The sequence below is a fragment of the Hemitrygon akajei genome, chromosome 18, assembly GCF_048418815.1.
Source record: "Hemitrygon akajei chromosome 18, sHemAka1.3, whole genome shotgun sequence".
In the NCBI taxonomy this organism is placed as follows: Eukaryota; Metazoa; Chordata; class Chondrichthyes; order Myliobatiformes; family Dasyatidae; genus Hemitrygon; species Hemitrygon akajei.
This window is the reverse complement of record NC_133141.1, coordinates 23,669,602-23,697,350: the sequence shown is the minus strand read 5'-3', so window position 1 is coordinate 23,697,350 and position 27,749 is coordinate 23,669,602. Positions and strand designations below refer to the sequence as shown.

General features: G+C 41.6%; 1 protein-coding gene across 1 annotated transcript in view; it reads right to left on the bottom strand.

The window, feature by feature from the left end:
* The window catches only part of tmem106c (transmembrane protein 106C), a 57,224-nt gene extending 29,698 nt beyond the window's left edge, over positions 1–27,526 (bottom strand). Inside the window, exons 1-2 of the mRNA XM_073071094.1 lie at positions 27,191–27,526; positions 2,365–2,428 (exon numbers count right to left, since the gene is read on the bottom strand). Coding sequence (XP_072927195.1) covers positions 2,365–2,428; positions 27,191–27,389 — 263 coding nt within the window. The 5' untranslated portion in view covers positions 27,390–27,526. The remainder of the gene's footprint in view (positions 1–2,364; positions 2,429–27,190) is intronic.
* Positions 27,527–27,749: the final 223 nt, after the last annotated feature.

The window sequence follows — 27,749 nt, the reverse complement described above, 5'->3', positions numbered from 1 at the left end:
TCTTGTACCTCTTCTCTAATGGCAGCAGAGAAAAGCATGGCCTGGATGTTTGTGGGGGGGAGGCAGCAGTCTCTCTTGATGCTGCTGCTTTCCTGGGACAGTGCTCCATGTAGATGTGCTCAATGGTAGGAAGGGCTTTACCTGTGATAGATTGGACTGTATCCACTACTTTTGTAAGATTTTCCATACAAGGACATTGGTGTTTCCATACCAGGCTGTGATCAACCAGTCAATATATTCTCTACCACCCACCTATACAAGTTTGTCAAAGTTTTAGATGACAAGCTGGATCTACACAAACTAACAAAAGAGGCACTGTCATGCTTTCTTCTTAATAGCACTAATGTGCCTAGCAAGGACAGCTCCTCTGAAATAACAGGAATTTAAAGTTGCTGGCCTTCTCCACATTGGATCCCCTAATGAGGACTGGTTCATGGACCTCCCACTTCCTTCTCCTGAAGGAAATAAACATAATCTCATTGGTCTTGCCGACAATGAGTGATGGTGTTGTTGTGGCACCACTCAGCAGATTCTCAATCTCCCTCCTATACGCTGATCTGTCAATGCCCTTGATTCAGCTGACAGTGTGGTGTTGACAAACTTAAATGTGGCTTTGAAGCACACTTAGCTTCACAGTCACAAGAGAAAACTTGTAGAGCAAGGGGCTAAGCACACAGCCTTGTGGGGCACCTGTGGTGAGGAAGATCGTGGAGGAGATGTCAATCCAAACTGTCTGGCCTTTAAGTGAGGAAATTGAAGATTCAATTTAGTTTCTCAATAGTGATGGAAAAGGATAAGACAGGTCTGCAGTTTAGGGTCCCAAACTGGGGTAGGGCTTATGTTGGGGGAAATTAGGCAGTATCTTCAAGAGGTTGTTTAGGTGAGCACTTTTGAAAGGAAAAGAATGAATGGCAAGTGGGAGGCTTTTTTTTAGAAAAAAAAACTTGATAGCAAGTGTCCAGGAGCAGCACATTTCTGTTAGGGTGAAGGGTAAACCTGGCAAGTTTTGGGAAACTTGGCCAATGAGGGAGATGGAGGCTGTGGTCAAGAGAAGAAAAAACATACATTGGGCCTGAGGTTGGAGACAAGCGAATCCCTTGATGACTACAAGATTAAGAACACTTAAGAAAATAGGGAGGGCAGAGCGAGAGTACAGAGAGAACTTCATTATGTGGTAATTAGCTGCATAAATGACAAACCAAGCCCTCCTCTACTTGCAATCAGGTTTTCTCAGTCTAACAGTCAACTAAAATCACCCCATCCTGCCCTCAATACAGATTGAAAACTACCGGTAATATAGACCTCCCTGTCTGAAATAACACCACAAAAAAAACCATGGACTCAATTTAGAGGAGACAATACAAACTGTTGCAAATCACTGGCCAAATAGACAAGTACAGGAACAGCATCAGATAAAATTCTACCTGACATGCAAATCTGCCCCAACTTGCACAAGCAGCTGATTAGCTTAGATTTCTTTACTGTATAATGATCTTTCATGAGAAGCCTCTTCTAATCTCATCTCAATACCTGCAAGGGACTGCTTTGGTATGCTATGTGTTCTCCAAACCAAGGATTTACTTCTCAGCTGCTACCCACATTACATCTTTAACAAGACCCTAATCTTTGTCTTCAATCTCAAAATACAGCTGCCATTTGGGGACAAGAGATTCTGCAGATTCCAGAAACCTTGAGCAACACACAAAATGCTGGAGGAACTAAGATCAGATCATCAACCCAGTCCTAATGAAGGGTCTTGGCATAAACATTGCCTGCTTCCCTTCTCAAATACTGCCTGACTTCTGCATTCTGCGTGCTCTCCTATTAGAAGATCTCAAAAATTAACCAAATGAAAACCCTGCATTAAACACTTCCAATTCAGCAACACTTAAAATTGATCTTTAAAAAGTTATTCCAAATTGGCTCACAATCTCAAATTGGTTATCTGACTTGTGGATATGTCTACAGATTTACTGGACCTGTTGAACTAAATGTACCTATTGAATTGAAACCTATTGACTCAATACTCTTATTAAATACTGCAACCTTTGTATTGCACTTATAGTGTGTAATTGCCATTTCTAGTTTAGTACCAAGTCAAAGTCTACTGGATCTGAACACGTGCCTTTAAGTTTACTGCAGATATTATCAAGTTCTGTAATAGGACAGTGACAGCAAATTGCTGCCACCAAAATCACTACTGGACTAGGCTATAAATTAAGAGTCTTGGACGTCAACTCCTCAAATCTGCTGAGGCCTCCCCATTGATATTCAGCATTGAGAACTGACCAATTTAAGCCCTACCAACTCTAATCACACTATATGCAACAGTATGTTACAGATTATAGTCCTTGCATGACTTACGTCCTTTGTGGCTGCAACCTCTGGTCACTGTATGGGATCAATGCCACCAATTCATTTACTTGACCTGAAAAACAAAATGAAGGAGCTCAGCAAATGGAATTTACCCCTTTATAAAGAGCAAAGTAAAACTAAATTTTTAAATACTTAAAACACTTGCAGTTTTCCTCCACAGGTTATGCAACCTGAACAACAAGTATAAGCTGCAATACTCAAGTATACGAAGGGAGGTCCAAGGAAGAGCAGGAACTCTGGTACAAACCCAAAGTTAGGGGTAATGGGAGAAGGAATAGTAGTGGGTGCCAAGCAAGTGGCAAAAACTTAATTGCAAATGATGGATCTGGACGTTACCCAAACAAGAATGAGACACCAAATTCAACAGTTTCAGACACTGTTGCAATGCCTATAACCTGCATACTTAGAAGACAAGTGATGTACCTCGAGCTTATGTAGGACTAGGTTAGAACAGTGTAGGTGGCCAGGATGGGAGTGGGATGTAGAATCAGGATAGGCAAATGGAAGTTCAAGGTCAGTTTCATGTTGAAGAGCAGTTATGCACAGATTACCTTTTGCATTCTCCAACATGGAGACAAGCAGCATGAAAATGGAGTAGTACAAACAAAATTATTGCCCAATTGAACAAGGTGAAACAAACAGGCAGAAAAACAGATGTTGCAACTCCTGCAATTGCATGTAGGTATTACCAGAAAGGGGGGTGGACATTGGTGGAAATGGAAAGTAAACAAGGGAGTTGAGCAGGAAATAGTTTCACTGGAATACTAGAAGGAAGGAAGGAGAAAGATGTGCTGAAAGCAGTATCATATTGCGATTTTTGCTACCCTCAAGGATCTGCCAAATCTACAGTCTGATGCAGGTAGCGAGGCAGAATTACAGAAAGTGGAATAGGTGCAATGTGTCCTGTCAATTATGGAGGGGAACCTTGATCAAGGAAAATAAGGGACCATCTCAAACATTTGTGGAGACGCTATAATCAGAAGAAATACAATGGAGCTGGAGAAATTAGAATAGAATTCTTTATAGGAAGCAGGCTGTGTTATCAGGACAGTGATTAATATCCATTATGCCTATAGTCATTTGTGCATTTCAGAGATAGGCAAGTCAAGAGCCAGAAATGTACCATGTATTGACAGAGTTGGAGGGAAGCTAGAAAAGCTGATGAAGTGGGTTTTGTATTAGAGCAGGAATCAGCATAAAGTCCTGTCAATCTCAGTGATTCACTTATACTTCTAATCCCGTGTACCACTTAATACCATCTTCAGCGCAGAAAGGAATTGCAGTTTCAGTGGCTGATAGCACAAAAAGCATTTTCAGTTTGCAAGTCTAACTCAAGCTTTCTGTTACTCATCACCAACACCAATTTGCCATCCCTCTCCAATTCTACTATTTGGTCACCTCTCACTTTTACTTGTTCCAAAGTTAAGGAAAGCAGCATGTCATCTGACAGTTAAATGCAGCCTTTTGGTATTTATGGAAGCTTTTCTGTCAGTAAATTAGCCTTCCCACTTGGATAGTTCTGATTAAAAGACAACCTGCAGCAGAAACAGAAAACCTACAGCACAATACAGGCCCTTCAGCCCACAAAGCTGTGCTGAACATGTACTTACAGTCAGCCCTCCTTATCCACGAGGGATTGGTTCCAGGACCCCTCGCGGATACCAAAAAATGCGGATGCTCAAGTCCCTTATTCAACCTGCATCAATGCAGTGGACCTTAGAACCCAGCAGAACCCCAGACCTTATTTAACCTGCGGTAGCGTGGTAGTCATTAGGACCTGGCAGCGGAGCTCTGAATCCGCAGTGTTTCTGTTCACAAAAATAATCACGATCACAATTGAAAATAAAGTAGAAATAATAAAGCGATCAGAAAAAAGGTGAAATGCCATTGGTCATTGTAAAAGCATTAGGCTACGTCAGTCAATGATTGGACCAATTTTAAAGGATAAAGTGAGAAAGGCCCTGCCCTGATGAAAGCTACAATTATTACTAAGCAACGCAGTGGTTTAATTATTGGGTTTTGGGTTTTTGAGTTTTTGATCCTCCACATCAACCTGCCACAGATGGAGAGCGTACTCGAAAGCGGTCTGTCACTGGCTTGCACTTGAACTTCTGTTCCCGAGCCCGGCGCTGAAACATACATTCTTAAGTGTTTTATATGCATAGAAAGGTAAAATATATTCTATATACTAAGACAAACGTTTGACTAACTGACACTAAATAATACCGGATGTACCTGTTCCGACTTGCTTAGCAAGAGAACTTCCAATTTTTTTCGATCCCGATCCACAATAACCCATGCACATCCTCCCATATACTTTAAATCATATATGTTAAACTCAAGGCCCGCGGGCCAAATCCGGCCCGCGGTGGAATTATCTTTGGCCCGCGAGATAATATCTAATTACTATTAAAGCTGGCCCCAGTAATCGAAGCGCCTATGGCGTATGATATGGCTAATGCTGAGTTTATTCAGGTACCAGGTTTTCAGGGTTTTTAGTGTTTGTTCGGCAGTCTTCTTCATAAGAAACGGAATTTGTAAAGTGAAACACTTTGTAGTTATAGCAGAGACTGAGACACATGAGAGCAGGCTGAAAAAACGGAGGCAACGAAAGCTGCGTTCGCACGCGTCCGACTGATCCGACCCGCATGAAGCTGCATTTTGCTCAATCCGGCCCGTGACCTAAAATGAGTTTGACACCCCTGCTTTAAATCATCTCTAGATTACTTATAATACCTAATACAATGTAAATGCTATGTAAAATAGTTGTTATACTGCATTGTTTAGGGAATAATGACAAGAAAAACAGTCTGTATATGGTCAAACAACAAGTGCTGGAAGAGCACTTCCAGGTTTTCTCGATTCGCGGTTGGTTGAATTTGCGGATGCAGAGCTCGCGGATAAGGAGGGCCGACTGTATTTTAGTAATTACCTAGGGTTACCCATAGCCCTGTTTTTCCGAGCTTAAAAGACCTTATCGTATCTGCCTCCACCACCGTCACCAGCAGCCCATTCCACACACTCACCACTCTCTACATAAAAACAAAACTTACCCCTGACATCTCCTCTGTACCTACTTCCAAGCATCTTAAAACAGTGTCCTCTCATGTTAGCCATTTCAGCCCTGGGAAAAAGCCTCTGACTATCCACACGATCAATGCTTCTCATCATCTTATACACCTCTTATCACGTCACCTCCCATCCTCTGTCACTCCAAGGAGAAAAAAGCCGAGATCACTCAACCTATTTTCATAAGGCATGCTCCCCAATCCAGGCAACATCCTTGTAAATCTCCTCTGCACCCTTTCTATGGTTTCCACATCCTTCCTGTAGTGAGGTGACCAGAACTGAGCACAGTACTCCAAGTGGGGCCCGACCAGGGTCCTACATAAGCTGCAACATTACCTCTCGGCTCCTAAACTCAATCCCACGATTGATGAAACACAATGCACCACATGCTTTCTTAACCACAGAGTCAACCTGCACAGCAGCTTTGAGTGTCCTATGGACTCTGACCCCAAGATCCCTCTGATCTGCCACACTGCCAAGAGTCCAAACTTTCTAGCATTCTCTCAGATCACCTTGATATGCAGTACTTTGTACCACAGTTCCAACACTTCTCCACCCCACCCCCAAAATGGCTTTTATTACTGCCATGAGTTAGTCATCCCTCAAATCTCCATCTTACTTCAGACTTTGCTTTTGTTTTCTCCACCCCTCCCCATTCACAACTTAAAAAATGATTCTGAACATTTTTCTAGTTTTGATGAAAGGTCAAAGATCTAGACCATCAACCCAACACTCAGGGTTTCCAGCATCTGCAGTGTCCTTTTCAGCTTAAATTGTATATACTTGTAGCCATTTTAATAGCCTTGATCAACTCTAAAATGCAAGTTGCAGCTTTCTACCCAATTTCAGAAACATTCAAGACCCTGTGTTCAGCTGGTTGGGAAATTAGTCACATCTACCCATTTCAAGTATTGAAGTTACAGGACAATCACCAGGTACACAACCAAATGTTTAGATCGCATCCAAAGGCAGATCTCCACAAAAGCTCATTTCCTGTTATGAAAGGAAATTGACTGCCTGCTTCAACATTTGACAGTTATAACATGATTCTACCACAAGTGACATCTCCCTACCACTGTCATCTGCACAGACCACCATCTCCCTGGTTTCCTCAGCCCTCCCCACCTCCAGACACTAACCTGGAACTGCAGGGGTTAACAACACCCTACACCTCAGCTGGGGACCTAACCAGTCCTTCCAGGCAAGGCAGATATTCACGTACATCGCCTCTAATCTTGTTTATTGCTATTGATAATATCAAGTCAAGTCAACTTTTATTGTAATTTCGACCATAACTGCTGGTACAGTGCATAGTAAAAATGAGAACTTTTTCAGGACCATGGTGTTACATGACAGTACAAAAACTAGACCGAACTATGTAATAAAAAAAAACAAGACCTAGTGCAGAACCACTTTACCCAGCATGTCCCCTGTTCACTATGGCTATCTGGACCTTTGGTTGCTAGCCATTAAATGTCTCTTTCCTACTCTTCCCCCACACCCCACTCCCATTAAAAAGGACAACACACCCTGTCTGTCCTCAGCCTCTTCCACTGCCAGGGAGAGAGGATACGAGGCCAAACAAACTAAAAGAACAGCACCTCATTCTACACCTCACTCTACAAACTGATGGCACAAAGGCTGAATTTCCCCAATTTAGGTCATTTGCTTCCCCATGCCAGTCTATTTCTCACTCCCCTATTGGAGTGTCTAGATCCACCCACACCCCAACCCCACTCCCCATTTTCCCCAACACCCCTCCCACTATTCCAATCTGCCCACCTGCCCCAAATCCATTTTGATTCTATACACCACTGCTTTATTAGATTCCATAAATTGTAGCCTTTAGTCTCCACCCACCATTTTCCACTCTGTTACTATATCCATCCTTCCCTCCTCCATCAAGCTCCATCTTCCCATATCTGGATCCACTTAACTTTTGCACCATCCATTATTCTGTAATCTCCATTCTGTCCAGCTGAAGGGTCTCAACCCAAAACTACTGTATTGACTGTCTTACAAGTTATTCCAGTTTGGTTTTACTCCACAAGATGTAGGTGCAGAATTAGACCACTCGGTCTAGAGTTTGCTCGCAATTTCATCATGGCTGATCCATTTCCTTCCCAAACCCATTCTTCTGCCTTCTCCCATAACCTTTCATGTGCTGATTAATCAAGAACTTATGAATGTCTGCCATTAAATGCACTCAGTGACCTGGCCTCCATAGCCACCTGTGGCCACAAATTCACCACCCTCTAGATAAAGAAATTCTTCCTCACCTCTGCTCCAAATGGGCATCCCTCCATTTTGAGGCTGTGCTCTCTGTCATAGACTTCCCACTATAAGAAACATCCTCTTCACACCTGCTCTATCTAGGCCTTTCATCATTTGTTAGGATTCAATGAGATCCCCCTTCATTAGTTCAAATTCCAGCAAATGCAAGCCCAGAGCTTTCAATTGCTGCTCATATGATAACCTTTTTGTTTCCAGAATTAACCTCATGAACCTCCTCTGAACCCTCTTCAAATTTCCACATTCTTTCTTGGGCAAGGGGTCCAAAACTACTCGCAATATCCCAAGTGAGGCCTCACCAGTACCTTGTATAACCTTTTGAAATGAATGCTAACATTCCATGTGCCTACTTCACCGCTGATTCAACTTCTCAAATTAGCCTTTAGGGAATCCTGCATAAGAACTCACCTTAGATTTTTGAATTTTCTCCCCAATTAGGAAAAAAGCCATTTTATTCCTTCTATTAAAGTGCGCATGACCATACACTTCCCAACATTATTCCATCTGCCACTTTTTTTGCCCATCCTCCTCATCTGTCCACATTCTTCTGCAGCCCCTCTGCTTCAACACTACCTACCCCTCCACCTATCTTCACATTATCTGAACTTGGCTAAATTGTCAGCATACAATGCAAGCAGCAGTCACAATACAGACCCCTGTGGACCACCACTAGTCACTGGCAGCCAACCATAAAAGGCTCCCATTATTCCCACTCTACCTCCTCCCAATCATCCACTGCTTCATCCATGCTAGAATCTTTCCTGTAATACCATGGGCTCTTATCTTGTTTAGCCTCATGTGCAGCACCTTGTCAAAGGCCTTCTGAAAATCCAAGTACATAACATCCAAAGAATCTTGCCTATCCTGCTTGTCATTTCTTCAAAGAATTCTAACAGATTTATCACAGCAAGAGTTTCCCCTTGAGGAAACCATCCTGACTGGCTTATTTTATCATGTGCCTCCAAGTATCCAGAAACCTCACCCTTAACAATCAGTTCCAACATCATCCCCCACTGAGGTCAGACGAACTGGCCTTTAATTTCCTCTTCTGCTTCTGTCCCTTCTTAAAGGATGAAGTGACATTTGCAATTTTCTAGTCCTCCAGGACCATGCCAGAATCAATTGATTCTTGAAAAAAATTAAATACTCCACAATCTCTTCAGCTTCTTTGCTCAACCCCCAAGAATTCTACATCTTCTGATCCTATGTCACCCCTTTCTAAAGATTTGATTTCATTTTGTGTTTTTTTTAAACTAGTAGAACTACTCCTCTGCATATAGAACATAGAATAGTACAGCACATTACAGGCCCTTCGGCCCACAATGTTGTGCCAACCCTCAAACCCTGCCTCCCATATAACCCCCCCACCTTAAATTCCTCCATATACCTATCTAGTAGTCTCTTAAATTTCACTAGTGTATCTGCCTCCACCACCGACTCAGGCAGTGCATTCCATGCACCAATCATTGAGTAAAAAACCTTCCTCTAATATCCCCCCTTGAACTTTCCTCTCCTTACCTTAAAGCCATGTCCTCTTGTACTGAGCAGTGGTGCCCTGGGGAAGAGGCGCTGGCTGTCCACTCTGTCTATTCCTCTTAATATCTTGTACACCTCTATCATGTCTCCTCTCATCCTCCTCCTCTCCAAAGAGTAAAGCCCTAGCTCCCTTAATCTCTGATTATATATCTGCTCTTTAGATTATGTATCCTTGGATATTAATCTCCAACTACTAAAACCTTTTAGCCATGACTCCATGATAACCGTATTATACCTTCCAAACTCCAACTGCACTACAAGATCATCTACTCCAGAATCAGGTTTATCATCACCAGCATGTGACATGAAATTTGTTAACTTAGCAGTTCAATGCAAGACATAATATAGAAAAACATATGTATATTGAATAGATTAAAAAGAGCAAAAATAGAAATGACATTAAAAAAAATGAGGTAGTATTCATGGGATCATTGAACATTTAGGAATCATGACAGAGGAGAAGCTGTTTCTGAATCACTAAGTGTGTGCCTTCAGGCTTCTGTACCTCCTTCCTGATGGTAACAGTGAGAAAAGGGCATGCCCTGGGTGCTGGAGGTCCTTAATAATGGATGTCATCTTTCTGAGGCAGCGGTCCTTGAAGATGTCTTGGGTACTACAGGGGCTAGTACCCAAGGTAGAGTTGACTAATTTTATGACTTCCTACAGCTTCTTTCAGTCCTGTGGAGTAGTACCCCCAACCCTGTATGATGCAGCCTGCCAGAATGCTCTCCATGGAACATCTGTAGATGTTTGAGTGTTTTAGTTGACAAACCAAATCTCTTCAAACATCTAATGAAATGTAGCCACTGTCTTGCCTTATTTATAGCTGCATAAATACATTCAGACCAGGCTAGATCCTCAGATCTTGACACCCAAGAACTTGAAATTGCTCACTCTCCACTTCTGATCCATCTATGAGGATTGGTTCATATTTTCTCATCTTACCCTTCCTGAAGTCCACAATCAGCTCTTTGGTCCTACTGATATTGAGTACAAAGTTGTTGCTGCGACACCACTCAACTAGCTGGAATATCTCGCTCCAGTATGCCCCCCCCCCCCATCTCCATCTGAGATTCTACCAATAATGGTAGTATTATCAGCAGATTTTAGATGGTATTTGAGCTATGCCTAGTTAGTCGTGGGTATAGAGAGAGTAGAGCAGTGGGCCAATCACACACCCAAGGTGCGCCAGTGCTGATAGTCAGCGAAGAGGAAATAATCACCAAGCTGCACGTATTAAGGTCTTCTGGTTAGACAATTGAGAATCCTATTGCAGAGGGAGGCACAGAAGCCCAGGCCCTGTAACTTATCAATCAGGATTGTGGGAATGGTGTTAAACACTGAGCTATAGTCAATGAACAGCATCCTGACGTAGGTGTTTGTATTGTCCAGGTGGTCTAAGGCCGGGCAAATAGCCATTGAGATTGTGCCTACCAGTAACCTATTGTGGCACTAGGCAAATTGCAGTGGGTCCAGATGCTTGCTGAGGCAGGAGTTCATTTTGGTCATGACTAACCTCTCAAAGCATTTCATTACCAGTCATTAAGGCAGCTCACACTACTCTTCATAGGCTCTGGTATAATTGTTGCCTTTTTGAAGGTGGGAACTTCTGACCATAGCAGACAGGAGTTGAAAATTTCCTTGAATACCCCTGCCAGTTGGTTGCCACAAGTTCTCAGAGCCTTACCAGGTACTCCATGGGGCAAAGGTGGAGGGCAAGGCCTTGCAAGGGTTCAACCTTTGTAAAAGACAGCCTAACATCTACTTTATTTTGTATACTGCATGAATTCAAATACAACGCATTCAGTCATGTATTTGTCAGGCTTTTCCATTCTATCCCCTTTACACTTCAACCCATCCCACTGATTGCAATTTTGCACAATCATCTGCCTGTCTTTCTCAGCTTGAAAATCAACATTCCCATCTTCAGCCCTATCACTCCAGTTTCCATCACCCCTTCCAAATTAGTTTAAACCCAACTAACAGCTCTAACAAACCTGTCCGCAAGGATATTGGTCCCTTTCGAGTTCAGATGTAACCCATCCCTTTTGTACTCTAACATTGTTGGACTAGGCAATGACTGCTCTGCTTGCCCCTGCCTTATTTTTTATTTGACCTTGCTAATGAATTCCAAACTATGATTGGCTACTGTTCAAGTTCTGTTAAAAATGGCTACGAAGCTCCGATTTTTAAAAAGGTCTCTCCTTTACTTGGGTGAAGAAACCTTTCACCTCAAAACTCCAGCTGGCTGCTGTTCAAGTTCATGTTGGTACTCCACATAGCACTACCCCATAGAGCAGCAATGCATTGCAAAGCTCAACCTTGTAGTCTAAACACCAATGCACTACTATACTTTAGTAAAGACACTAGCTCAAGCTGCACCCTTGTGTACCAGGAGTCTTGTACACACACTTGTCAGATCCAAATGCCCCATTTGCTATATAGCTATATTGTTAAAGTTGAATCTGAATAAAACTCTGGAGACCAGCTTCTTATTGTCACCACAGTTTATTGTGCATTCTCCTGCAGGAGTTTGAGACCCTATTGTCAAAGGGAAGGCACATAAACACTGCCACCATCTGACAAGTGGGACTGACTTAGTCAGGTTACAGCCGTATGTTTATATGTAGTAAGCCCCGTTCATTACTACTGCAAGATGTTATTTGAACTAGTATGCCCACCAAGTCTGTTGGTGCAAAACTTAGTTACAGATAAGAGAGTCCACTTAATCAAGGTTTAATTACAGATGGATTTGCTGTCTAGTCCTTATCAGTTATTCCTCTTGCTAGGCCCTGACTTAATTACAGATGGATATTCATTCCTGTCCTTATTGGTGAGTCTTCCTCCCCTTCCCCCACCTTACTCAAACAAGGATACAACATATTATTTATCAATTCTCAATGTCTCTCTGCCAATTAAAAGGGAACCAGTATAAGCCGGCTATTTTTCTAACTGCTGAAGACAGTTTACTTCAGTTCAGAAGTTCCTGTTCAGTCCCAATTATTCTTTTAGCCAGAGGTTACTTAGTTCAAAATTATTTTTATATCCTCAATATTTGTGTATATAAAATCAATTATAGGATTTTTCACATTACTTCTGTAAAGCTATAAGTCTTTAGTTCCCAGGTTCTCACCCAGTCTTTATGGAATTTCCCTCCCCCCCCATATACAAGTTGACAACCAGCATATTATCAACATCACCTAAAAACCTTTGGATGTAGGGAACACAAAATGGTGGAGGAACTCAGCAGGCCAGGCAACATCTGTGGAAAGGAGTAAACAACCAACGTCTTCGACCAAGACACTGGCTGTTTACACTTTTCCATAGATGCTGCCTGGCCTGCAAAGTTCCTCCTGCATTTTGTGTGTTGCTTTGGATTTCCAGCATCTGCAGATTTGCCTCATGTTTAAGGAAATTAATAACCCACATCCCAATGATTCAAATCTTCTATTTCTTCCAGCTTTGTATTCACTCCAGGCGCATTTACTTGCCAGGAATTACAGATAGTTTTGAGTCAGCTGTCAGGTTAATCAGTTCCAGTTAATTGCCAAATAACTCAGACTGGCAAGCTATTTGCTGAGCACTGCAAATGAAGACTTAAGAAAAATCCAGAAGTAAAACTGTTCAAATTAAAGTTATATCATCCCCTAACCTGAAGCCCATACCATGCTTGAAGACCAGCATTATAACAAAGCTCTTTTTGCTTCACTTTTGGCAGCTTGTTTTTTCTCCTCACCCTTCCCCTAATGTTATTGAGAAGAATAATTTTACAGCTGTGTTTTGTTAAATAGCTGTTTCCTAGATAAGTTAACCAAATGTACTTCACATGGTGAATGGGATAAAGTTCCCCAAATATTCTTGAAGGTATGAACAACTGGTTGCAGGACTCCAAATATGGCCCAACTTAAACAGTTACTATTTTCCATTATTTAGTTTTACTTGATAAGCAGCTTTCAGAAATCCTGAAGTATAAAGCATACACTGAAAGAGGTACAAGAGCCAAGTTCATAACATTATGAACATCACATACAAGTGCAACAGGTCCAAAGTGACTTATGGAAAGTCGGCAAAGGAATTACTGCGTTGGATTGGGATTTAAGCATACCATTGGAGATGCCAAATCATATGGCAAAGCAATTCAAAGAGCAAAGAAAATGGATGTTCTATCACTACATGCATTTCAACACCAAAGTTATCTAGGACAGAAAAATGACAATGATGCAAAACCATAAATACCATTTTGCAGCAAGTATAGGCCATTTGCCCTGTCCATCATTTAATAGGATCATTGATTGTTTACCCAACACATTCTAACTCCAAATCCTGGATTCCCTTAAAATATCAGTCTTGGGTTTATCTTAAGTAACCAAGTACCCACAAGCCATTTGGGGTAAAGATTCACTATCCTCTGGATGAGGACATTTTCAACTTGACCCAAGGATTTGGTTGTCTGTGAGTGACCCCCTGGATTATGTGCACTCCAGCCATGAGAAAGACCACTCCTATGAGTATCATATCAAGACCAAGACTTTAGTAGATTTCTGGGAGATCAACTCACTGAAATTGTTCTAAAATCTATACAAGCAGACTGAGATCTATGAAATGACTAGGCCCAGACATCAATCTGGCAAGCATTCACTGCATTCCCCCAAACCAAAACTGTGCACAATATTTTAGATGCTATCTCACCTGTGCACCATATAACTGAAGAAAAATGTTTTCTCTTGTCCTCAAGTTCCCTTGAATTCAAGGCTAACCAAACCATTTACCACCCAAACTACTATAACAGTTGGCTCATACCTTGAAAGCTTCCTCACACCCTTGCAAAATTGATTAGTTCTACATAGCCTTTTTTGCTTAAATGTTAATTGATTAAAACTTACAATAGTACAGCAAGAAAATTCACAAGTTTGATTAGAATGTTATTAAAACATTTCCAATTCTGGTCACTCTTTGGAATGACTCAAATTGGTCAAATAGCATTTTTCTTCAACAGCTGTTTGCTATTGCAATCCAAAACTAATTCCATCAAACCATCTTGCCTCAATTATTGTACCAACAATCTAAAGGGTCTAAATTAAAAAGATCAAGAAGTTCAAGGTAAATTTATTATCAAAAGTACACATCACTATATACAACCCTTAGATTAATTTTCTTGTGGGCATACTTAATAAATCCAATAACCTTAGAATCAATGAAAGAGCGCACCAACTGGGCATTCAACAAGTGTGCAAAAGATAAACTGCAAATACAAAAAATAATGATAAGCAATAAATATTGTCATGAGATAAAGAATCCTTGAAAGTGAGTCCACAAGTTGTGGGAACATTTCAAAGATGGGGCAAGTTCAGTGAAGTTGCACCCTTTGGTTCAACAGCCTGATGGTTGAGGGATAATAACTGTTCCTGAACCTGGTGATGAGAGTGCTGAGGCTCTCCCAATGGCAGCAGTGAGAAGAGAGGATGTCCGAGGTGGTGGGAAGGGGGAAAGGGGGTCTCAGATGATAGACAATGCTCCGTGTAGATGTGCTCAATGGTGGGGGAAGGCTTTACCACGAAGTACTGGTCTGTATCCACTACTTTTTGTAAGATTTTCCATTCAAGGGCATTGGTGTTTCCATACCAAGCTGTCAGTCAATATACAGCCTTTGACTCTGCTCTCCACCAGAGGTGGAATCCCACAGCAAAAAATGTCATTTAAATCAAGTGAACTGAATAACTTACAATACAATAGCTAGCAAGACCAACTAACCAGACTATTGTATTGTAAAGGGTTAAATTAAAGTTGTGGGGGTAGGGTGTACTGGGTGGTGCCATTGAAAGAGCCTATTCCATGCAGGATCTCTGAACAAGTCATAATAAAATAAACAGTTGGGGAAGGAAACCAGTTGCCTTTAATCAAATGACCACTGCTCACTTGTCAATTTCACGTGCACATGGGGAAACGTTGTCCCCATTTATAGCAAGATTAAGAAAATTTCTATTTAGACAAGTAATTGGAAACACTGATGCTGTTATCTTTGATCCTTAACCAATTAATATTCCAGTCCTTAAATAGCAAATGCCTCCAAAAAAAAGTTGGGCTCTCCTGCCACAGGAATAGCTCTGACAGTTTTTATTATCACATCTTTAAGTATTGGTCCACCCAATAAAATTTATAGTTAAATAACTTACCCTGGTCTCCTGATGCTTAATAATGTACACAGGTAATCCTGCATTTTCTCCCATCTCCATAGCATACTGTATTGTAAAGCAAAAACAAAAACAAGTTTCTTCTTTCATTTTCATGCCATCATGACTGTTGTCAACTTCTGCAATATCTCCCTTACTGCCAAAAACTTTGCACCTTTGATATCAACTGGACTAGTCCAATGCACTCCTGGATCTTTTCCCCATTTCCTATCCCAGTTAATCCATATTCAACACACGATGGTTAAAATTTTTAAAGTCTGATCCTCATTTTCAAGCAGCTGCACATTGAGGTGTTTCCTCTCAACACCAAGATGTTCCTTACTACCGCAAAAGACAATTTGCTCCAAGTAAAACAATGCTACTGATGCCCATCTCATGACTAAGTTACCAGTTTACATAAGTTTCTAGCAACTTCCCCTAAATAGACATTAGTTTAATCCAATTACTGCACTTCTGCCTCCCATTCTCATGGGACCACTGATTCTCCAAGCCAAATACATTTTGACACCATGTGTCAAACCCAGTTTATTGGGTGTTAGTTTTATTTGTCACATCTACAGGTCACATTTACGAGGTGCTTCATATCCCGGATATGGAAACCGGGTTTCTGGCACTGTGCATGGATCCATGGTGCAGAAGGGAAAGAGGGAGAAGAGGGGAGCAGTAGTGATAGGGGACTCAATAGTCGAGGAACAGACAGGAGATTCTGTGAATGTGAAAAGGACACCCAAATGGTATGCTGCCTCCTAGATCAGGGACATCTTTGATCATGTCCACAGCATTTTGGAGGGGGAGGGAGAGCAGCCAGATGTCTGGTAGACATGTACCAATGCCATAGGAAGGAAAAGCAAAGGCGGTCCTGAAAAGAGAATTTAGAGAGCTAGGCAAAAAGCTGAGAACCAGGACCTCCCAGGTAGTAATTTGCCATGTGCCAGTGAGGGTAGAAACAGGGTGATTTGGCGGATTAATGCGTGGCTGAGAAGCTGGTGCAGGGGGCAGGGCTTCAGGCTCTTGGATCATTGGGATCTCTTCTGGGGGAGGCATGACCTGTACAAAAGTCACGGGTTGCATCTGAACCCAAGGGGGACCAATATTCTCGTAGGCAGGTTTGTTAGAGCTGGTGGGAGGTTTTAAACTAATTTGGCAGGGGTGATGGGAACCGAGTGACGGGACTCAGGATAGGACGGATGTTTTTTTTTTAAAAAGCACAAAGATAGCATGCAATCAGACTGTCAGGAAGGACAGTCAGGTAGGACAAAATTGCAGCCATCAGTGAATTGAGGATGCAAAATCAAAAAGGGTAGCAAATACAGTACTCCGTGTTATATCTCAATGCATGGAGTAGAAGAAATAAGGTGGATGGTCTTGTTGCACTACTACAGATGATGTTGCGGCCATCACTGAATTGTGGCTGAAGGATGGTTGTAGCTGGGAGCCAAATGTCCAAGGTTACATACTGTATCAGAGGGATAAGAAGGTAGGCGGGGTGAGGGGGAGGTGTTGCTCTAGTGGTAAAGAATGGCATCAGTAGAAAGATGTGACATAGGATCAGAAGGCATTAAGTCCTTGTGGGTTGAGTTAAGAAACTGCAAGGGCAAAAGGACCCTGATGGCAGTTATATATAGGCCTCTCAACAGTAGCTGGGATGTGTACCACAGATTACAACAGGAAATAGAAAAGGAGAGTCAAAAGGGCAATGTTATAATAGTCATGGGAGAGTTTAACATGCCGGTCAATTGGGAAACTTGAGTTGGTAATGGATCTCATTGTTTTTCTTTAAAAAAAAGGCAGCTTGTTGTTGAGCCCATCTGGGAATCAGCTATACTGGACTGTGTTATGTAATGAACCGGAGGCGATTAGGGAGTTTATGGCAAGAACCCTTAGGGGGGCAGTGATTATAATATGATAAGAGTTCAACCTGAAATTTGATAGGGAGAAAGTAAAGTCTGACATAGCAGTATTTCAGTGGAGCAAAAGGAAATTACAGTGGTACGAGAGAGGAGTTGGCCAAAGTACATTGGAAGGAGATGCTGGTAGGGATGACAGTAGAGCAGCAATGGGGAGAGTTTCTGGGGAAAATGGAGGAAGGTGCAGGATAGATGTATTGCAAAAACAAAGAAATACTCAAATGGCAAAATAGAACAACCGTGGCTAGGGAAGTCAAAGCTAATGTAAAAGCAAAGAGGGCATACAACACAAAAAGTAGCAGGAAGATAAAGGATTGGGAAACTTAAAAACCTACAGAGAGCACCTAAAATAATCATTAGAATGATAAAGATGAAATCTGAAAGCAAGCTAGCAAACAATATCAAGGTGAATAGTAAAGGCTTTTTCCAATTATGTAGAAAAATAAAAGACGAGAGTAGATATAGGACTGCTAGAAAATAACAGGGACAAGGAGATGGCAGATGAACTAAGTGTGCATTTTACATCAATCTTCACTGTGGAAGACACTAGTAGTGTGCCAGATGTTGAAGAGTGCGAGGGAAGAGGACTGAGTGCAGCTACTATCACAAAGGGAGGAGGTGCTCAAAAAGCTGGAAGATCCAAGGGTATAAGTCACCTGGATCAGATGAAGTGCACCCTAGGGTTCTGAAAGGGGCAACAGTAGAGATTATAGAGGCATTAGTAATGATCTTTCAAAAATCATTGGACTCTGGCATGGTGCCAGAGGACTGGAAAATTATAAATGTCACTCCACTCAAAGAAAGGAAGGAAGCAGCATAAAGGAAATTAGACTAGTTAGCCCGACCTCAGTGGTTTGGAAGATGTTGGAATCAATTGGTAACTTCCACCACTTCCAACGGGACCCCACTACCAAGCACATCTTTCCCTTCCCCCCCTTTCTGCAGGGATCACTCCCTACGCGACTCCCTTGTACATTCGTTTCCCCCCCCCCCCCCCCCATCTCCCTCCTGGCACTTATCCTTGTAAGCAGAACAAGTGCTACACCTGCCCTTACACTTCCTCCCTCACCACCATCCAGGGCCCTAGACAGTCCTTCCAGGTGAGGCGACACTTCACCTGCAAGTCGGCTGGTGTGGTATACTGCGTCCGGTGCTCCTGGTGTGTAGCCTTTTATATATTGGTGAGACCCGATGCAGACTGGGAGACCGTTTCGCTGAACACCTACGCTCTGTCCGCCAGAGAAAGCAGGATCTCCCAGTGGCCACACATTTTAATTCCACGTCCCATTCCCATTCTGATATGTCTATCCATGACCTCCTCTACTGTCGAGATGAAGCCACACTCAGGTTGGAGGAACAACACCTTCTATACCGGCTGGGTAGCCTCCAACCTGATTGCATGAACATTGACTTCTCTAACTTCCGTTAATGCCCCCCGTCCCCTTCTTACCCCATCCCTGATATATTTAGTTCCCTCCCCCTTTTTTCTCTCTCACTGCCCATCACCCTGCCTGTTCTCCATCTCCCTCTGGTGCTCCCCTCCCCCTTTCTTTCTCCCTAGGCCTCCTGTCCCATGATCCTTTCCCTTCTCCAGCTCCATCACTTTTGCCAATCACCTTTCCGGCTCTCAGCTTCACCACACCCCCTCTGGTCTTCTCCTATCATTTTGCATTTCCCCCTCCCCCTCCTACTTTCAAATCTCTTACTATCTTTCCTTTCAGTTAGTCCTGACGAAGGGTCTCGGCCCAAATCTTATGGTTAATTATTTGTGTCACTTAGCCATTCCCTTTTCTGTTTTTTGAGAGAAGTCAGGAGCTTGAAAGCCCAGACATTCAGACTCAAGTTTCTTCTCCACTGCCAGACTTCTGAACCAATCAGCACCTTCACATACCCCTCTCAGTGATTCTATCACATTTCCAAACTCTTAATAATGCAATAACCAAGTATAGCTGTCAATAGCATTTTTGCACCATTGTTACATGTATACTATACAGTACTGCTTTGTGCAAAGAATTTCAATTCAACATGGATGCACAGCAATAAACTAATCAGAATCTTCTTTAAATTACTATTGCTGTGAACTTGTCATCATTCAAGCTATTATTTCTTCCTTATTGAAACTCTGAAGTAACAAGGGTTCAGATTCACAGATAATATCTGGCCTCAGTGTGGTCTGTCCCAGAAGATAGCTCCTCCCTGTTGCAGTATTGTACCCACGTCATACAGCACAGGAAGTGGAGAAGCACTTCATTTGAGGGGAAGAAAGTGGTTGCTTTTAAAATTAAAAACAGACAAGACAAGAAGCAGCATCTCACATTCAGCTACTCCAGGCATGTGCAGCTGAACATATGATAATAAGAGCTGTTAGACACAGTAACCCACTAGAAAATCCACAATACCACATGACCAGAATGCAGCCATCTGTTAAGGTGGAGTACAAATATGCAGAAAAACAAACTGAAGTGGTGACTTAGTGTCAAAGATATGCAAACCAAGAACCAGGAACTTTTTTTTTGTTATAATCACTATTTGAATCTTCAAAAGGTATGATTCAAGTCTTTAACCTTTTAAAAACCTTAGGGAAAGCCTTTAAAAGAGAATATAACTATTAAAAGTTATCAATACAACATCAAAACTGAGAATCTAGAGAAACCCTGAATGAGATAAGGGACTAAAAGAATGTTAAACAGGAGTGAGACAAGGCAATAGGAATTACATGCAGTACATACAGAAAGGTGCTGGAAAAAGGCCAGCAACAACAGAAAGATTCCCACATAACCTGTTCTCCCACTCCTATTGGGGAGGAGGCACCATAGTATCCACATCAGGACCAACAGACTCAAAAAACAGTTACTTTCCCCAAGTAGAAGGTTGCTTATCTACTCCTCCACACCACCACTATCATTTCCTGTCAGAGTCACCTTATGTACTAGCATCACTTAATGTACATACAATGTACACACAAACACATAGCTTATGTATTTCTGTGCTCCATCAGATTCAGAACAAAAACAAATTTGTTCTCCCTACACTTGTGTTCTGGAAGTGATATTAAGCAATCTTGAAGGAAGTGCCGAGTGACTTGTTATTACTGGTTTTGTACTCCACTTTCTATGCATTGAAGATATACCATCAAGCCAGCTCTGGTGATGAAAGCACATATCTACACTGATCATCAGAAACCCTTGACACTAGTCCTATTTTTATTCTCCCTAAATTCCCAACCAACCTACTAACTCACCTTTGGTAATGGAAGAATCCCTAGAGGAAACCAATGTGGTAATAGCAAGAACAAGGAAATACCACACAGACAACACCAGAGGTCAAGATTGAACCTGGGTAGCTGAAGCAGCAATACTATAGTTCTACCACTTTAACCCAAGGTCTTTTGACAAAGTAAATTCTCCCAAGTTTATTTGCTAACTTGACATCATCGCTGACAAGTTGATAAATTTCCATAGATGCCACCTGACCTGGAGTTCTCCCATGCATGACCAAGTTCAAATTTGCTGAAGCAAGATGTTTACAAGTGAGGGAATAAGTGGATCCCAGAGATCAAAAAATTACACCAATGTTCTCCCCAAGATAATCCCATCCTTCAATCTATTCCTTCTCATTATCTTAACCTAAACAGGTATTTAGCACAAGGGGGTAGTGGAGGCTAGATAATTAGGATCCATGACCTTAAAGTGCCAGCACTTTAACTGATATTCAATAGTAAATATTTTGCAGTAACCTCAACTTTTGCCTTTTGATCATTTTAAGGGTTTCACCAAGGTCATTGTAATTGTGGTTTAAATGTGAAGTCAAGTGCACCACCAATTATACTCATATAGGTGGGTGCATTGAGAAGTTTTATAATGGGAACTGCTACATCAGATCAGGAAACAGTTGGGACATTGCAATACTTGAACCTTTTGTAACTATCCCCATATACTGTACTGCTTCACACCCTCATAACAGAATCTACTTGTAGACAGATTGAGGACTTATCATGTACTGCTCTATTTCCAAAATAGTTACTAATATCACAGCTTCCATAGCAATGACCCTAGCAGCTGTTATCTACCAATGCAGGCAGTGTATTGGTAAAGAAAGATGATAAAGCCGGTCTCACTGACTGTGCACAATGAATGGGAGGTGAACAAAACCGTTGTTTTAGAACTGGGTTTCTTTTGGTACAAATAGGTGTGGGGTTGGGAAGGAGGTTCACAAAGGGGTTGATTTTTTTAAAAATATGTTATAACAGGGTTTCCCCTGTATCCTCTTCAAAAAGACAGCTCTCACCAGCATATACATGGCCACACATTTGTCATTATGCAGGGTACTGCAGGCCTTCAAACAGGTACACTGAAACAAATAACAGCACAAATTAAGGGGGGGGGGGGGGGTGGGAAGGAAAGCTGCCAAGTCACAGAAAACCAAACTGGAACTTCCTTGAATTACATGCACACCTATTAAAATACTTAATTGCAGACAAGCAAGTGGGAATTAAAACTTTATTGATTGACGTACATAGTAAAATAAAACATCGACTCCTCCCCCCCCACCCACCACAGCACAAATAGCACCAGCTCAATTCGACTGGCTTCATTACAGCCAAAGTTTCTATGATCCCCCACTGTAGTGAAGGTTGCACATTCACAATGCATGTCCCCTACAGTGTCTCTTTTAAATAAAATCTGGAGACAAAAGGAAAGGCTACTCAAACTGTCTTAAATACTTTCTACTAGCATTGAGTGCCATGACTGCAAACTGGCAGTTGACAGGTCTAGTTATTTAGGAGATCTGATGTGCATCTATACACGGAACAGCAGATTCCCCCCCCCCCCCAAAAAAAAGTGTTGCTTCCTGAATTTTTTTTTTGTTCATGACAGACTGCTTGAAGCTGAACACAAATACAATTTCAGACTACTTGCATCATGCAGGAATGTGAAGAAACTTTTTTTACAATTACAAAACGGTGCTGATGCTTTGCAATAGTTCAAGCTGAAAATGTTTTGTTGATGATTTTTGTTTGTACTCAGTATCTGAGGCTTCTCACTTAAGTAGCTAACAATAATCAGCTAGCATTGATGGATTCCAGTTGCCACGATACCACTTCTCCATGATCACAACATCCTGGTGAACCATTTCACCATATTGGTCACTGGCAATGCCAAGATTTGCGGGGAAGAATTCTAAATGGAAGTACAGAAAATGAATCTTTAGTGACATGTTGCACTTCATGGCTTTGTATGCTTTAAGCATGTAGTCAAATAAGCTCCACAGTTTAGTGCTCTGTAGTTGCCAAGAAAACTTAACATCCTCAAATGCCTTCCATGCAATTTTCTCCAGTCCCACTAGAAGTTCTTCAAATTGCCTGTCATTAATGACCTGTGATTTGTGGACCAACAAAAATGCCTTCCTTAATCTTGGCATCAGCTATTTTGGGAAACTGATGTCTCATAATCGAAATCCTTTGCAGAAATCTTTGTGCCTGGTGACAGCAGATTCCATCCTTGTATTCTTCAACCCAGTAATACTGCTTTTGCTTTTGGCAAACCCAGTCTGACTAGCTCAGACTTATCTGATGATGTCCACATGACACAAAGGGTTCAAAATCTATCAGTATAGTTTTCCATTCCTGGCTCATGCATCATGGCATTTAAGTCTGCCTCCTCTGGACTCCGTGTCTCTGGTGGCTTTGGTACTGCTAGACTATCATCATACAGCACAGATCTCATGGCTGAAGGGAGATTGATATTCTTGTTTTTTTAAAAATCAGAAACCAAACATACTGGTCAGACAGAAGCAGCAGTCTGTCACATGGTCCTTCTGCTCTCACCATATCATCGGGACAGCAAATGACAGTCTTAAGAGTGCCTCTGAGCCAAGCGCCAAGATCAACAGTGCATGTTGCGCAACAAACACGAGCAGCCCAGGCTTTGCCTTGGTCACCAATTTTACACTCAAAGTAGAGCTCATATGCTTTCTTACCAAGAGTCATGCTCTGTCTTTGAGACCACAAATATAACAAAGTATCGCAACTGTTGCAATATTGGGAAGACATTTCACTATCACAAATACTGCTGAGAATATTATAATGAGTACACACAATATGCTATGCATGTACGGCATGCACATCAAGATGATCACAAACTGATATACATGCAAAACCTATCCTGCAATGCAGCATCCACCCTTCCAAAGCATGCCTGGACAACATAGGAAACTTCTTAGCTAACATTGTAGACAACATTTTAATTGACTTGAATTATGAATTGAAATAACAAATATAGGAGATTTTTAAAAATGGTGTATGAAAGGGAAATTTTCTGCTGATATGAAAATCACCATCTTAAAAAAATCCGTAAGATATACTCAAAAGTACTCAGGAAGCAAAATCTTTGTCATCTAGCATTATTACAAACTCAGAACAGTAGAGCAATTAATGCAGCCTATCAATACCAGAGGTTCTCTGGGTAGGCCTGCACCAATCTCACAGGCTGGATGTGACTGACAGGCCAGAAACCACACAATGGATTAATGTGACAAATCGCCTACTGCCACCATCCTGCTTTAAGATCAAGGTAATCAAGCCCCGTTGGGCACATTAACTCAAGTAATGCCAATATGGTGCAAATGCCTATTTGAAATAACTGAGTGCAAGAATACTTTGGATAAGGACCAGGTTCAAGAACAGTTGAACCATCAGGCTCTTGAACAAGAGGATAACTACACTCATCAATTGAGATGCTCCCACAACCAATGATCTCACTTTAAGAACCAACTTATTTCATGCTCTTGTTATTTGTTTATATCTACATTTGCAGTTTGTCACCTTCTATGCTCTTTAATTTATGTTGTTTATGGTTACTGTTCTATAGATTTGCTGAGTATGCATGCAGGAAAAAGAATCTTAGGATTGTTTATGGTGACATTTACTTTGATAATACATTTTACTTTAACTTCTGAACTTGAGGCAACAATCTTCCCACACCAAAATAGCTGTATTGTGCAACTGATTTAACTGCAACTATAAATATTATTGCTGCAAGAACAGGTCAGAAACTATACAATCAGCATTTTACTCTCTCCACTACTGCAAGTTGGTTGTAGCACATGCTCACATTCTTTTTTTTTGTAATTTATTTTTTATATTAAAGTTCATCATCAAACATTTCCATAAGATGTGTTTCAGACATTGTACCTATATATCATATAATTATATCACAGATCTCCACAAAGTATTTATCTGAAGTACACACTTATAGAAGAGTGGAGAGAAAAAACAAGCAAAAGGGAAGAACTATGTACAAGTAGGGACTGATCTTTTGTTTTTACAACAGATTCACTGATTTGTGAGAATAAAGTCAGGCCTATGAGGCATTTAGTTAAACCATTTTTCCCCAGTATGAATCAAATTGTTCCAAATTGGATAAAATTCTCTTAGGTTTGTTTGGATTTAATAGCCCATTGACATTAAAAGAAATGAATTTTACCTTGTCCTTAGCCATCTGTATTTATCTGCCAATGTACCATTGAAATTAGAATAAAACTTAATCGATCTACTCCCTGAACAAATACGAACAAAAAAACCGCAGATAATAACAAAAATGGCAACGAACATGTGATTCCAAGGCTGAGGTCACTAGTAGATGACCCTGCGTTGAGCTAGAGGAAATGTCTAGCTGTGGGGGAAACCCCTTCCTACTTGTGAGTTGAGGGCCCCCAATGCAGTATTCATAAAAGTCAGTGAACAAATCCAACACACACACTCACATTCATTTTGGTGGGGAAAAAGGAGTAAGTGAGCGAATAAAGAATAACAACTAAGTAATATAAAATCCACATTATAATAAGTATCTCTCGAGATAGGTATATCACCATGTACTTTTGCTTTCATTTAGCTTCTCAACATTTTTAAAGTTAGCTAAACCTTATGGCTCTTCTGAAGGAGATGAGGACTGTCTTTGGGAAACTCCTGGTCTCTTCCTGATATATTTCTCTCGGCCTTCTCCTATCTCCTGCCTTCTCGATTCTCGCACTATTTCCTAAGCAGAGCAGGACAGTTCCACAGTCAAGCATTCCCTCATTTTGGTGACACTGACGGGCAAACCTCCGGCCTTCATGTCTGGAGTCACCTCTTCCACCGTCTGGTACAACCGCTTATGCTGCCATTCTCGACGATGATGTCACTGGAACCCTCACATGCTCACATTCAAATCCAACATCAACCTTCCTGCTTCAACAAACACCCCATTTTCAGACCACCTCCATAGCAGTTTCCCCCCTACACTGACACGTGGGAAAATATCATGAATCACACTTAAGAGTTTCTGCCACCCATAAAAAAATCTGCTGTTTATATAGAGTATTTTCTTGTGTTTTTTGGTACTATTGCTTCCACTCTATTAGCATTTAATGAATCCCCCTGAAAATAGTAAGCAGCAAAACTGTACTTCCAGTCACCCAGAAGTCAGCCATTTGCAGCTCAAACTTCCAGTTGCAGAAATGCCAGCAAGAACACCAAATTGTTGGCCCAGGTCAGCAGGTTGAATGTGCAAGCAGCTCTTCTGGTAACAGAATTATGTACAAGCAATAAAAGGTGTTCTCCTGAAGGTAGTGGCCATAGTTACTAAAAAATGTAGTACCATTATTGAAGTATTTTCTTCAGGATTAATGAATTTTGAAGTCTCAGAAAGTTTACTGGTATCCCTAGGCATGTTAATTGATGAGCTAACAGTTTTGGTCAAGTTCCTGCCACTTAAATTAACCAAGGAATAGGGCACCGCAAATAGAGGTCTTTCATAAAGGCAAGATTATCTCTAGGCACAATGCAATGGTGTAAAAGATTTGATAAAGGAAAACCAGTAGATAAGTGTGAGATAAAGCTACATGATAACAAAGAAGAACTATGCAAACTTGACTGGGCCAAGAGTAAAATGTTCAACTGGCACACTTAAAAAACATTCCATTTTCCCCCCAGTAACAGTTAAGCTGGTCAGCAAATCACAACAACGTGTAAAGTGAACAGGTCAAACAGGTTGCTTTATGAATAATGGCAATTTCACATCACATGCTAGTGATAATAAACCTGATTCTGAAATAGTACAGAAGAGCCAGAAATTATAACCACATTGAAAGCTTAAGTTTTCAGGTCCAGGTTTTCACTCCAGAAATAAAACTGACTTCCAGAGACTATCATCAAATAAACCAAAATGAACTTCGGGGATTCAAGAAATTGTTCATTTATTTTTATATGAAATACTTCCACAGCATTTCTTTCTGAAATCCCCAACTGTGGTGCAATTATCTGTACATCTTACGACATTTCACTGCATTAAAAATGCATAAACAAGTTGTGTTTCATTTTTTTTTCTTCGATATTGGGAATTAACCACACTATTCACTTACAATTTCGCACCCGATCAGCTTATTAAATATCTCAAGCAAAGAAATAACAGCGATACACCGACTTTTGATCTGCCTCTTCCATTAAATTCTCAAGTCACAACAATTGCATACAACAATTAAGAGCCTACAACATTAAACAAATGTCAAACTTAAAACAGGATTTCCAGAGCTTAAAAGCCAACTACAACACTCCGTGTAACATTATCCGCAGCATTTACTCGCCCTCCTGCGGTTACAATGGATGCTACGACATCAGACATATTGTGGCAAAGTTGCACAGCAGATGCTTTGAGGAAGACGCACTGTAAATAAACTCCGAGAACGGATACAGCTAGGGTTTAGAAAACCTCGAAAAGTCGTCACGCACGACGAACGGAAAGCTCGTTTCCACAACCCCGCTTCATCTCCTCCTCCATTTACCTTTAGGGATGCGGCCAGTGCCCTGGCACGTCGGACAGGTGACACTATCCTTGCCGGTGAACTCCACGTAAGGAAAACGCGCTATATCCTCCTGCCGGTCATCGCTGTCTCCCAGTAAATCTTCACCAGCATCACCATTCAGAGTCCGCTCTTTCCGCAGACTACTTCTCCCAGCTCGCACTGACATCTGCAAACCCATGACTATGCACACAGGCCGTTCCTTGCGCGTGCCGTCTTTATGCCGCGCGACCACGCAAACCGCACCCTGCCCACGCCCGGCTTTCCCTCACTATCCCCTAACGGGGCAAACTACGCGCGTATCCGCCTTGACCGTAGTGACATCACAGTCGGCAACGTAGGCATACGCACCTGCGCTCTTTCTGTTTTGAGACACCGTAGTTAAATTTGACCGTCTCGCCGCAGTTGGCGCATATCACTGAGGCTGGGCGGCGATGTTGGCAGTACAGTACATAACGGGATAGAGTACAGTACTTAAGAAAGCTCGGGATTTTCGTTGGGTAGAGATCACATTGAATCATATTGGGGTTGGGCCAAAGGA